Source organism: Pogona vitticeps, chromosome 2 (assembly GCF_051106095.1).
Source record: "Pogona vitticeps strain Pit_001003342236 chromosome 2, PviZW2.1, whole genome shotgun sequence".
In the NCBI taxonomy this organism is placed as follows: domain Eukaryota; kingdom Metazoa; phylum Chordata; class Lepidosauria; order Squamata; family Agamidae; genus Pogona; species Pogona vitticeps.
Genome location: NC_135784.1, coordinates 153,571,848 through 153,585,047, shown reverse-complemented (window position 1 = coordinate 153,585,047; position 13,200 = coordinate 153,571,848). Strand labels below are relative to the sequence as shown.

The window sequence follows — 13,200 nt, the reverse complement described above, 5'->3', positions numbered from 1 at the left end:
CCATCATATGGAAGCATTTCAATGGCCCAGTGCCTTCCATGGTCTAAAATTCAGACAAAAATAATTAAGGATGCAAAGTGATCCCAAGGCCTACCTGAATCATCAAATGCACAGAAAATGGCTGGCATTTCAACAAAAGGTTGTCCTATTTTGCTTTTTAGTTGAAATCAAAGTGGATTAAACTTTAATGGCTTTACATGGATTAAAAAGATGCGCAGATTAAGCATTATATAACCAGAATGCTCTGTATCCAGTGGCACGACATTATACAGCATATCTACTTGTCAAACAACAAATCAAAAGTACGAAATACAAAGTCAGTTTATTTGCACGAAAGATGCAAGAAAATAGCAGGTGTGAGCAAAAGGAAGCATTTAGTGAGGACAAAGACATGGTTCTGAGCTACTGTTCTGACCCAATTAACAAGTTTCCCAGGATTGGCACAAATAGACAGTAAATGCTCAAAAATTCACTTCAGGGTTTTTACATCACAATAGACCTTCTAAACAAACTTAAAGTAAATGACAAAGTATTCACTACTCTGCTGCGAGGTGGTTAACAGATCTGTTGCAAGCACAATGTACTAATATTAACATAATTCCTGTCCAAGAGAGCAAGCAGTGGGCATGATGGACTGAAATTATTGAGTCTTTTACTGAGACCTGGATGGAAGGGTTGGATAGGGGCTCCAGTTCTCAGCATTGCTCACCTGGATACCTGATCTAGCATCAGCCTAGACTGGAGAGATGGGTGTGGGGGAGAGGAATTGGCAACAGCCGTAAGGACTCCATCTCTCACACACGGAAGCTTATCTACCCTGGCACCAGTTTTGAGAGCCCGTACTTAGTGCTGTGCCAAAAAGACAGAATAGGGTTGCTGTTGGTGTACCCTCTACCCTGCAGCGTCTCTGCTGGAGGTCATCTCAGGGGTTAGGGTTAGTTAACTCCAGGACTATTGCTCTAGGGCAGTGGTTCTTAACCTTTGTTACTCGGATGCTTTTGAACTGCAACTCCCAGAAACCCCAGTCAGGACAGCTGGTGGTGAAGGCTTCTGGGAGTTGCAGTCCAAAACTCCTGAGTAACCCAAGGTTAAGAACCAGTGCTCTAGGGGATTTCAACTTTCATTCTGAGAATGTCCTGACAGGTCCTGTTCTGTATTTCATAGTCACCATGGCAACCATGGAAATGTCTCAACACATCTTTGGCCCAATATATGTGGCAGGCCATTCTGAATCTGGATTATGCCACCGGAAGAATGAAGGATGATCTTTGTTTGTTTTTGTCAGGGAGAGGTTCCTATAACCCTATTGTCATGGTCCGATCATTTCCTTGTGAAGTTTGGTTTGATGGCAGCAGATTCTCCATTGGCAGAGGACCCAATAAAAAGTTCCACCTTCACAGATTTATGGAATCCAAAGGACTCTTGAATGTTCTAGGGGAGATTCTGGCTGACAGGGCTAGTAATTCAGTCGAGGCCTTGGTCTCACTGTGGAATGGTGATATGGAAGGGGTAGTTGATACAGTTGCTCTCAAGGGTGGTGTAGTGGAGCCTATAATTCCCTTGGTTTATCAAAGATTGGTGGATGACTAAACAAACCGGATAACAGCTAGAGTTCAAGTGGCACAGGTCTCGAAGCAATTATGATTAGCCTTCTAATTGTTTTACTTGCCAATGCTTTTTCATCTTGACCCTGCCACCCAGCAGAATTGTTCTGAGTGGTTACAAGCTGACTTGGGATTGGACCCAGAAAGGCTAGAAGCAGAACCCTAAGTCACCAGCTGTTAGAAATTCGCTAGGCACTTAAAAGAGACAGTCACTTGGAACTGGATGTCACAAATGTTACAGTACTTAGGGATGTGTCTAGACTAGAGCATAGTCTAGGCAGGTTTGGGGGATCCGTTTCAGCAGCAGTGGCTTGTTGATGTGGACAAGAAGTTTGAATCGGCCCATCTCACCATGCGTATGCTTGACCCTTGCCATCGTGGTTGACAAGATCTAGCAAGGGTGGGTTGAATGGTGGGTCCAGGAGGTAACAAATACCTCATTATGGCAGGTGATGGTTGTTTCTGTTTTGAAATAGGTGGTGGTGCCCTCTCTCCCAAAGAGGACTTATCTGGACCCAGAAGTATGTGACAATTATTTCCCCATGGCAAATATTTGATTTTTGGGCAAGGTGGTGAATGGGGAGCTTCGCATGTTCTTGGAAGAAACTTCAGCCTAGTTTCAGACCAGAGTTTGGTATCAAAGAGGCCTTAGCTGCCCTGACTGATTACCTGCTCCACGCTAAAGACAAGGGGATCTGGCTCTGTCTTGGTGGCATTTGATACCATTGATCATAGTCTCCTTTTGGACAGGCTCTGTGGAAGGTACAGTATTGTACCACAGTGGCTCCGTTCCTGTCTCTGGAACTAGTTCCAAAGGGTGATATTGGGGTACTTTTGCTTAGCCCCACGGTGATTAAGCAGTGGGATGTCATAGGATTCTATTCTATCCCCCATGCTCTATAAAGCCGCTGGGAGAGATCGTTAGAAATGTTGGGTTTGGGTGCCTGTAAGAAAGGGTGCGGGAAGTGAGACACTTCCCACCCATGTGCCTTGTTTGCTACCCTGGAAAAGGAAAGGACAACAGGAGATGAGTTTGTCCAAGCCAGGAGGGGGATGAGGGCGAGACGATCCAGAAAAAAAGGGGGGGAGAGGGAAGGAGGAGAAAATAAAATATATTAAAGGGAGACAGAGGATAAAAAGGGGCAGAGGAAGTGGGAAGGTCAGAGAGCAAAAAAGGAATGGGAAGAACTTTTCCCTGAAGGGTGGGAGAAGATCGTGCTGCTGCTGGACAGGGAGAAACTGAAAATGCCTGAAGAAGCCGAGAGGAGAAATGCTCAGCACCCGCACCCCCTAGTGAAACTCTCATATGAAGGGAAAGGGAAGAGAGGAGGAGGCCAGGGCAACAATGAGCCCAACAAAGCAGAGGGAGAAACCCACAAGAGACTCAATGGAACTCTCCCCCTCCCCCACAGGAGAAAACCCCAAGGCTGGGAAACACGAGAAGGGGAGTGGCAGGAAAAAGAGCCTGACCCACTGCTGCAAGTGCCACTGCAACCAGAACCCCCGCAAGGGTGGAAAGAAGGGATGGTAGCCTGGATGGAGGAAAATGGGGAGATGTTTCATGGAATCCTTTCCTCTCTCTTTTGGAGAGGGGAGTCAATCTGTCTACTGAAGCTGTTATGAAAGACCCCACTGGGTGATATTAACAGTTTAAAGCAAGAACATGACTCCACATGGGTCTCTTTGGGGGAAGCAGTGGGGATGGGGGGGCGCAATCATGAACCCTCACAGCTCTACTTCTCCTTACCATCGGGGTCAGCTGAGGCTGTGCATGTGCTCTAGACACATCCCTATTTGGGGGTCCTCCTTGATTCATCTTTTTTTTATTGCCATCTTGACTCCAAATCAAATGAAGATAAATAACCTTTATTTGACGTTCCTTTTAAAACCTTTACTTTATTGCAGCCCTTTCTGCAAGGTGCTACTACTTTGCTCTTTTGTGAGTAGCCATGGCAGACTTTACAAGGCACCTCTGTACTGAACCCCACCAAATGTCAGGAGGGTACCCCCCATATTATTGCCTCTTTCCCATGCCCTCTCCATTTCACTATTTCCATTAATTCCCTTTCCCCTTAACTCGATGCCTTGATTTCCCCGAGCACTTGATGAGGTAGTGGTCTAGGCATGGAATAGGATGTTTTCCAAAATCATTTCACAGCATGCCCAAGGATATGAGGCTCGACTAGGCTCCAGTTCAGTGGAGCTTTTATGTGCCGGAGATTCAGTTCAGAGAAGTTTGCCTTCTCCAGCGCCTTCCAAGTCTCTCTTTCCAGGGAACACCCATCAGCCACAGATTTCCAAGTGGGAGTGCAGACCTGCTGCCAGAAGTAGGTCCAGCTGGATCGGTGAGCAGCCACATGCTCCATGAAATAGAATGCGCCACCCTGTAAAGATACGAGTCATATGAAAGGAAGTCGGGAGCTGAATGCCTCCCACCCCTGTGGTCCCAAAGGCTTTCACACTATCAATAGTGGCAGGAAAGCAGCAGTCTCTGGCGCTTCAGGATTTCTGGGAAGTGAGAAGCACCCCTTGCTTTCCATTGTGGCCCATCTATCTGTGCTCCCACCATCAATGGCAATAAAGCACCAAACAAGGCAGTTTCAGGGTTGCTGGTAGTTTTCCATCTGCAGCAGTGAAGGAGGCCTTTGAGTCACGATGGTGCTATTGTGTTTTTGGGTTTTGTGGGGTTTTTTTTCAGCAATGGGTTCTTGAGAGGGGGCACAGAGCAAAGCTTGGAAGGCTACTTCCAACTCACTCTTGATAGCTGTTTAAACTATCTGTCAGATATACTTTGCTCTGGATTCCTGCACTGAACAGGAGGTTAGACTGGATGGCCCTTTAGATTCCTTCCAACTCCATTATTCTGTGGTTCTGTATCCTTCCTTGAGCTAATAAGACATTTCATCTTCTGATGATGTCAGCTGCAGCCCATAAAAGCTTGTGCAATAAAAAAAAATGTCTTGGCCTTTAAGAGACCCACAAGACTCTGTATTGTTTATGCAGGAACAAAGTAACAATTATTATTCATTTGGAAGGTCTTCCATTAATTTAAGCCTAAGAACATGTGTGGACAAGTTCTGGCCAAATCACATTTCCTAGAACCGGGGTGAATGATCTCAGCAGAAAGCAGAGCTATTTTTCAGATTTGCTGATAGCCTGAGGATTTCCGCTCCCAAACTGGTTGTGGCTGAAGAGGCTAATTTGTATTTTTTAAAAATAATAATAATAATAATGTGGTGGTTATATTCTGTAAAGCTTGCTAAAGTGGGTTCCTGTTACCTGAAAAAAATGGAGTTAACTTAAAAAAAACAACAAAAACTGGATTTTTAATAACAAAAGTCCATTTCTGCTCCTAGTGGCTAAATGTTTCATTTTATTTAGGGAGTTGATATGTAGCTGCCTTTGGAACAGGGCAAATTTGCTCCATTCCCCCAAAGGTTCTTCATAAGCAAAATATATTTTTCTCCAAAACATTTTGTTTAAAATTGGAGCTGTGGGTGAGGTAGGATCCTCCAAAAATGACATTGGGGTCTTCACATTGCCCTCCCACAAACATTAGAATCTTCTTATTAAAATTCTCGATCACTCTGCAGTTAGAAGCAAACCCTGAAAGGCCTTTCAGAGCAACCGCAAACCCATGGTCCTAAGAAGAGCCCTGCTGGATGAGACCAAAGGCCTAATCAAGGCTGCATTGTTTCCCACAATGGCCAACCAGATGACAGTGAGGAGTCCATGGGCAGGACATGATGGCAATAATAGCACATGTACCCCATTCCTTTTCCCCATCCAATGGAATCTAACCAATGACAGTCCTCTCTGTGAATTTACCTATACAGTAATTAATTACGCAATGCCAAGTCAAATCCAATTTAAAGGGTCTTCTAGATAGAGAACAAAAAGGTAAAGGTTCCCCTTGACATTTTAGTCCAGTCGCGTCCGACTCTGGGGGTGGTGCTCATCCCGTTTTGAAGCCGTAGAGCCAGCACTTGTCCAAAAACAGTTTCCGTTGCCATGTGGCCAGCATGACTAGGGAACGCCATTTTACCTTCCCACCAAGGTGGTACCTATTTATCTACTTGCATTTGCATGCTTTTGAAATGCTAGGTTGGCGAGGAGTTGGGACAAAGCAATGGGAGCTCACTCTGTCGCGTGGATTCGATCTTACAACTGCTGGTCTTCTGACCCTGCAGCACAGGCTTCTGCGGTTTAGCCCACAGCGTCAGACGTAGTTTACTGCTCCTTCCTATTGGGGTGCCGTGGAGCTGTGCAGCTTGCCCTAGGCTACAAAAGGTCTCTTTCCGTGTGTGTCTCCTAGGAAGTACAGTGAGAAACTGAACTCCAAACCACTGGTTCTATGCCCAGGTGCCTAATTCACTGAGCTAATAACCCTTTAAAGTTTGTTTGTTGTTGTCTTGTTTGTAGTGGGCAGTGACAGGCACATTTAACCCTTTGCTGTTCTGCTCTGAATCTATTACCTACATTGGAAATTGCATCTCTCCCCATGTTGACAAATCAACTAAACATTTTAACTGACTTCCCCTCTTGTCCCGGTATTTCAGGGGACCAGTGAAGCAGTGTGGAGTTACCAGTACTGGGCAGAGACTTGGGAAATCTAGCTCCTAATCCCCTCCAAGCCACACAACAAAATGGGCCCATCATTCACTCCCAGCCTGACCTACCTCACAGCAGGGTTGTAACTATACAGTGATTGTGGTAATGAAAGCCTAGTACTTCAACTTTGCACAAAAACAAATAAAATGTGTGGGGTTTTTTTCCTTTAAAAGTTATGTGGCGCTTTCATGAGGGGGGTATGGCAGTGAGAGTAAGTATATCCTTTGCTTCTCCAGCTGTGTTGGCCTACAATATCTATTATCCTCACTCAGCCATGGAAAGAGATGATGGAGTCCAAAGCCCAGAGGACAAGGATAGCTGCAGAAATAATGTTGGGGGGGGGGAGAGAGGAGACACTACTGATGCTTACAAGCTGTTTTATCTGGCTGTCTTTTTGGCCACTTAAAGAAAAAGCAAATTTAGGACGAGGGGGGCGGGGGACATAGGACTGTCCTCTATCTCCCCCTCCCCCTCCCTCTCCTGGCCACCCACGTTAGGGGATAAGAGCAGCCCGACCCAATAGCCCTTGCTGGCGCCCTTCTGGCTTCCCTCTCTCCCCCTCTTCCTCACCGGCCTGAGCACCCGGAGGACTTCCTTCAGGACGGCAGCCACGTCGGCCACGGAGCAGAGGACCAGCGTGCCCACCACCACGTCCACGGAGGAGTCCGGCACCGGCCGCAGGTCCTCGGCGGCAGCCACCACGAAGCCTTCGAACTGGAGGTGCCGATTCTCGGCGATGCTGCTTAGCAGATACTGCTGGAAGTTGGGGTTGGGGTCCGTGCAAGTCACCCGGCAGCCCGGCGGGTAAAACGAGAAGTTGGCTCCGGTCCCCGCGCCGATTTCTAAGAGGGAGACCTGGCCGGACGAACCCGCAAAGTCCGCCAAGTGGCTGAAGAGCTGCTGCTTCTCCCGGTGGAGTTTCTCGTTGTAGGATCTGCTTATCCTCTTCATCCAAAAGGGGAAGATCTTTTTACAGATAGAGTCCCACCAGCCAAGGAAGGTCAGCACATAGATGGGAAGGGCGAGGAGCTGGACGCACCTCTGGAGGAAGGGGATCAGCAGCTCCATCGCGCCACAAAAGCCTCCCAAAACGCCAGGCAGCGATTCCTAACTTTCCTCCGTAAACAGCTCCTTCGTCTCGCTGGGAGAACCGGCTTTGCTCGGATATCCGGTCTTTTTGGGCAGGTTTCTTCCGCGCCGCCTCTTAAAGAAACAGTGCCCGGGGGTAATCGCTGCTTTTAGGAAAACAGCCTCACCCAAACGGGGACGAAAGCCATTTTATTCTCGTGACGCATAGTTTGAAATCAGAGGTCTTCAGACAGTAACTTGCACTGCCCAAGGCTGTCTCGTTTGTTTGCTTTTACTGTATTTTCGTGTTCAGCAAAAGTGAGGCTTAGGTGTCGGGACGAGCTGCGGATTTCTGTGCGGAAATCACACACACAAAAATAACAAGCAAAAGACTGATGAGAGGTTCGACTTGTAGTGTCAGCCCTTCTCCCCTTCCGTTTTAACTTAGAGTCCTGCTCAACTGGCCTGTTAAAATCCCCCACCCTATTCGTTGGCAGAGAAATCGGGGGGGGGGGGCTACCCAGAGAATGGGACAAGTCTTCAGGAAATTCTCCGGTGGAACTCATTAACAATTTAACTTCCCATCGGTGCTTTATAACGGTGGAAGTAGTTTTATCCGGGAACAGCAGGGGGTGCAGGTTAGAAAGCGACACTGGGGAGGGAGATCCAGGTTCTGGTCTTTAATGAGATTCCAGCCCAAACGACCTCCCAGAGTCATGATCAGGAGAAGGAGCGGCGTGGAGGAGAGGCAGGCACACCACTCTGAGAGCACGGGAGGAAATGAGTATGGAAATACTAAATTGCACAATCCACCCAGTGTATTGCCAGTTCCAAGAGTTATGAAGAGGCTGCTATAAAGCTCTGTAGCTCCTATTTTCACCACCACCCTGTGTCTTTTCATTTTTTAAATCTCCTGTATCATTAACAGAAGTAAGATATGGAGTCTGCTTGCATCTGGTTTCCAAAATCCCAGGTGTTCTCAGTGGAAACCTGGTGTACAAGGATCACACATTTTATTTCCTAGTAGAATGACAGCATCCACACCTGGGGCAGACAGTTCGGAGTAGAAGCCCATTAAGATTTGGTGAGCTGGTTGTCTCCAAATAGTCACCACCATCCTGTGTTACCCTGTTTCCCCGAAAATAACCTGAAAATAAGCCCTAGTATGATTTTTCAGAATGCTCGTAATATAAGTCCTACTCCAAAAATAAGCCCCAGTTAAGTGAAACCCCATCCTCCACCGTTGTGCAGCAACCAGAAGAAGATGACATGTCTCAATTTGAATAAATGTAGATGGTTGTGGCCCCTTCATGGATTGCTGCCTTGTCCTGGCGAAGGGGCTTGAGTAATTCAGAGAAGGAGCTTGAGTAATTCAGAGAAGCTATGGGCTATACAGTGCAGGGACACCCAAGACGGACAGGTCGTAGTGGAGAGTTCTGAATAAACGCGATCCATCTGGAGCAGGAACTGGCAAAACCACTCCAGTATCTTTGCCAAGAAAACTCCATGGACAGAAACAAAAGGCTAAAAGATATGGTGCTGGAAGATGAGCCCCTCTGATCGGAAGGTGTCCAACATGCTACTGAGGAAGAGCAGAGGACAAGGACAAGTAGCTCCAGAGCTAATGAAGTGGTTGGGCCAAAGCCGAAAGGATGCTGAAAGTGAAAGGAAAGTCCGATTCTGCAAAGAAAAATACTGCGTGGGAACTTGGAATGTAAGATCTATGAACCTTGGGAAGCTGGAGGTGGTCAAACAGGAGATGGCAAGAATAAACATTGACATCCTGGGAGTCAGTGAACTAAAATGGATGGGAATGGGTGATTTCAACTCAGATGATTATCATGTCTACTATTGTGGGCAAGAATCCCATAGAAGAAATGGAGTAGCTCTCATAGTCAACAAAAGAGTGAGAAAAGCTGTACTGGGATACAATCTCAAAAATGATAGAATGATTTCAATATGAATCCAAGGCAGGCCTTTCAACATCACAATAATCCAAGTTTATGCACCAACCACCGATGCTGAAGAGGCTGAAATTGACCAATTCTATGAAGACTTACAACACCTTCTAGAACTGACACCAAAGAAAGATGTTCTTGTCATTATAGGGGACTGGAATGCTAAAGCAGGGAGTCAAGAGATAAAAGGCACAACAGGTAAGTTTGGCCTTGGAGTTCAAAAGGAAGCAGGGCAAAGGCTAATAGAGTTTTGTCAAGAGAACAAGCTGGTCATCACAAACACTCTTTTCCAACAACACAAGAGGCGACTCTACACATGGACATCACCAGATGGGCAATACTGAAATAAGATTGATCATGTTCTCTGCAGCCAAAGATGGAGACGCTCTATATAGTCAGCAAAAACAAGACCTTGAGCTGATTGTGGCTCTGATCATCAGCTAAACTTCAAGCTTAAACTGAAGAAAGTAGGAAAAACCACTGGGCTAGTCAGATATAATCTAAAGCAAATCTCTTCTGAATACACAGTGGAAGTGAAGAACATATTTAAGGAACTAGATTTGGTGGACAGAGTGCCTGAAGAACTATGGATGAAGGGTTGTAATTGTAACTATGGATGGAGGCCTGTAAACTCCTTGTACAGGAGGCAGCAACAAAAACCATCCCAGTGCAAAAATATAGAGGAAAAGAATAGAAAAGGAAAAACCAGAGATCTCTTCAAGAAAAGTGGAGATATTAAAGGAACATTTTGTGCAAAGATGGACCTGATAAAGGACAAAAATGGCAGGGACCTCACAGAAGCAGAAGACATCAAGAAGAGGTGGCAAGAATACACAGAGGAATTATACCAGAAAGATCTGGATGTCCCGGACAACCCAGATAGTGTGGTTGCTGATCTTGAGCCAGACATCCTGGAGAGTGAAGTCAAGTGGGCCTTAGAAAGCATGGCTAACAACAAGGCCAGTGGAGGTGATGGCATTCCAGTTGAACTATTTAAAATTTTAAAAGATGATGCTGTTAAGGTGTTACACTCAATATGCCAGCAAGTTTGGAAAACTCAGCAGTGGCCAGAGGATTGGAAAAGATCAGTCAACATCCCAATCCCAAAGAAGGGCAGTGCCAAAGAATGCTCCAACTACCGTACAATTGCACTTATTTCACACGCTAGCAAGGTTATGCTCAAAATCCTCCAAGGTAGACTTCAGCAGTATGTAGACCGAGAACTCCCAGAAGTATGACAAGGCTGTATATTGTCTCCTTGCTTATTTAACTTATATGCAGAATACATCATGCAAAAGGCAGGACTGAAAGAATCCCAAAACGGAATTAAGATTGCCGGAAGAAATATCAACAACCTCAGATACCACTCTGATGGCAGAAAGTGAAGAGGAATTAAAGAACCTCTTAATGAGGGTGAAAGAGGAGAGTGGAAAAAATTGTCTGAAGCTCTACATCAAAAAAAAACTAAGATCATGGACACTGGTACCATCACCTCCTGGCAAGTAGAAGGGGAAGATATGGAGGCGGTGACAGATTTTACCTTCTTGGGCTCCATGATGACTGCAGATGGTGACAGCAGCCATGAAATTAAAAGACACCTGCTTCTTGGGAGGAAAGCAATGACAAACCTAGACAGCATCTTTAAAAGCAAAGATATCCCCTTGCCAACAAAGGTCCGCATAGTCAAAGCTATGGTTTTTCCAGTAGCAATGTATGGAAGTGAGAGCTGGACCATAAAGAAGGCTGACCGCAGAAGAATTGATGCTTTTGAATTGTGGTGCTGGAGGAAAATTTTGAGAGTCCCCTGGACTGCAAAGAGAACAAACCTATCCATTTTGAAGGAAATCAACCCTGAGTGCTCACTGGAAGGACAGATCCTGAAGCTGAGGCTCCAGTACTTTGGCCGTCTCATGAGAAGAGAAGACTCCTGGAAAAGACGCTGATGTTGGGAAAGTGTGAAGGCAAGAGGAGAAGGGGAGAGACAGAAAACGAGATGGCTGGACAGTGTCATCAAAGCTACCAACATCAATTTGACCCAAGGCAGTGGAAGACAGGAGGACTTGGCGTGCTCTGTTCCATGGGGTCACGAAGAGTCGGACATGACTTAACGACTAAACAACAACAGATTGTTGTACTTGAAAAAATTAAAATATCCCCTGAAAAGAAGCCCTAATGCATTTTTGGAGCAAAAATTTATATATAAGAGCCTGTCTTATTTTTTGGGAAACACAGTAGAATCACTGAAAATAATGCACTGAATGATGTGACTTGCTGGATCAGATTTATGGGTTACGTACATAGCTGCAAGGCATCTTAAGACAGTTCTTATTTATTATTTCAACATATATACTGCCCCACTCGTGTAAACACTCTCTGGGAGGTTCACAAATCATCATATTAAGATCAACAATATACTATAAATACTATAAACTAAATTAAACTGTCACTAGTTTAAAAACCTGTATTTAAATAGAATTAAGTAAATTTAAAACAAATTATGACATCTAAGACCAATACTTAAAATCACTAAGAAAAGGCAGCTTCGTACAGTTCAGTTTTAATTAGTTTCCTGGAAACTGAGAGGGACGGCACTTGACCCTCTGTTCCAGAGGGATAGGAACAGGACTGAAAAAGCCTGGTTCCTGGTGTTAGCTCTTTTGGCCTTCTTAGGTGTCATCATCTTAATTATCTAAGATAATTAGACTATTTTTGGCTTAAATACTTCAACAGCCTTCTCTTGGCCATTTGCTATATCTTCTTTTGTTCCCGTGCTGGGACATAAACTGCATGCATGTGAGTGTTGCACTGATTGAATTTTTCCACAGTCACAGAAAAACTGTCCTGTATGCTGGGTGAAAAACAGTTCCCACTGAAAGGCAGTTTGGTTCCACTGTGCAGAGCAGTGAAACTGGAGGAGCTTCCAGCTGGCTCCTGGTCCCAGGGTTACATGACCCTTCGCATGGACGCATCCATACTGAAGACACCATATTCTAGTGCTCTGGCTAGCTAGGCACCTCCTTTTCTGCTGCAGACGCCTGTCTGGCTGCAAGCAGGAAGGCAAGACCTTGGAAACAGTTAATCAATAAAGAAGGGTAAACACTCTCTTTTGTGTGTACACTGAATTGTGTGTAGGAGCTAGAGAAAATGCTTCAGCGCCAGAAGAGTGTAATTATTTACAAGTTCTCCAGACCTGCATCCTGTTTTCCAAGAAGCTCAAGGCAGCATATATGGTCCTTTCAATCTTTATCCTCACAATAGCTGTGTGAGGTAGACAAGACAAAAATAATGACCAGTTCAAGGTTGCATGGTTGAGTGAGATGGGTAGATAAGGCTCGTTAGCGTTGGAAGGCAACCCATCTAGCAGAAGAAAAACTCTTATTTCAAACCTACACTGCTTTGTGGCCATATCCATCAATGGAAAAGGCTTCAGGAGTAAACCTTGTGGCAAAATCCGGAGCCGGAGTCCCGGAGGCAGTTCGTGATGCTCTGGCAAACTCCTGGGATGTCGCTGGAACCAGTTGTATTGGCTTCTGACTTTCCATTGGACTATTTCAGTGATGTGGAGAGGGGGGATTTGCTGCTTGGGTAACAGCCTATCCTCCATATTATTTTACCCAGGCCTTGTGCTCTAGAGAGGACACTCCGGCTTCGCATACAGCGTCGAAATGACATGAGAAGTAGCAGTTATTAGTTATAAGGCTTTGCTCGACTGGCATAGAGTGTGATGCCAGGGGCTACTTCTGATGGTGGGAGAGGTCATTGCACCTCACTAGGTAGCTACTGCCCGCCTTAAGCTGGGCAGCCCCCAGCCAGTAAGGTGCTGCCTCGCCACCGTTTATTAACCTCACGGGGTACATGGGGTTTAGGGTGAAAGCCGACAAGTAGATCGATACCCTGCATCATGCAACAATATGGTGTTGGCTTTGTGGTAAGAAATACTCTGCTGAGATCCACTGTTC

At 45.7% G+C, this 13,200-nt stretch overlaps 1 protein-coding gene across 1 annotated transcript; it reads right to left on the bottom strand.

The window, feature by feature from the left end:
• Nucleotides 1-3,454: 3,454 nt before the first annotated feature.
• TMT1A (thiol methyltransferase 1A) lies at nucleotides 3,455-7,732 on the bottom strand. The gene is made up of 2 exons (XM_020784089.3): nucleotides 6,786-7,732; nucleotides 3,455-3,988 (listed from the first exon to the last, which is right to left on the bottom strand). Exons 1-2 carry the CDS (start codon nucleotides 7,281-7,283, stop codon nucleotides 3,752-3,754), a joined length of 735 nt encoding a protein of 244 aa, XP_020639748.3. The 5' UTR covers nucleotides 7,284-7,732; the 3' UTR covers nucleotides 3,455-3,751.
• Nucleotides 7,733-13,200: the final 5,468 nt, after the last annotated feature.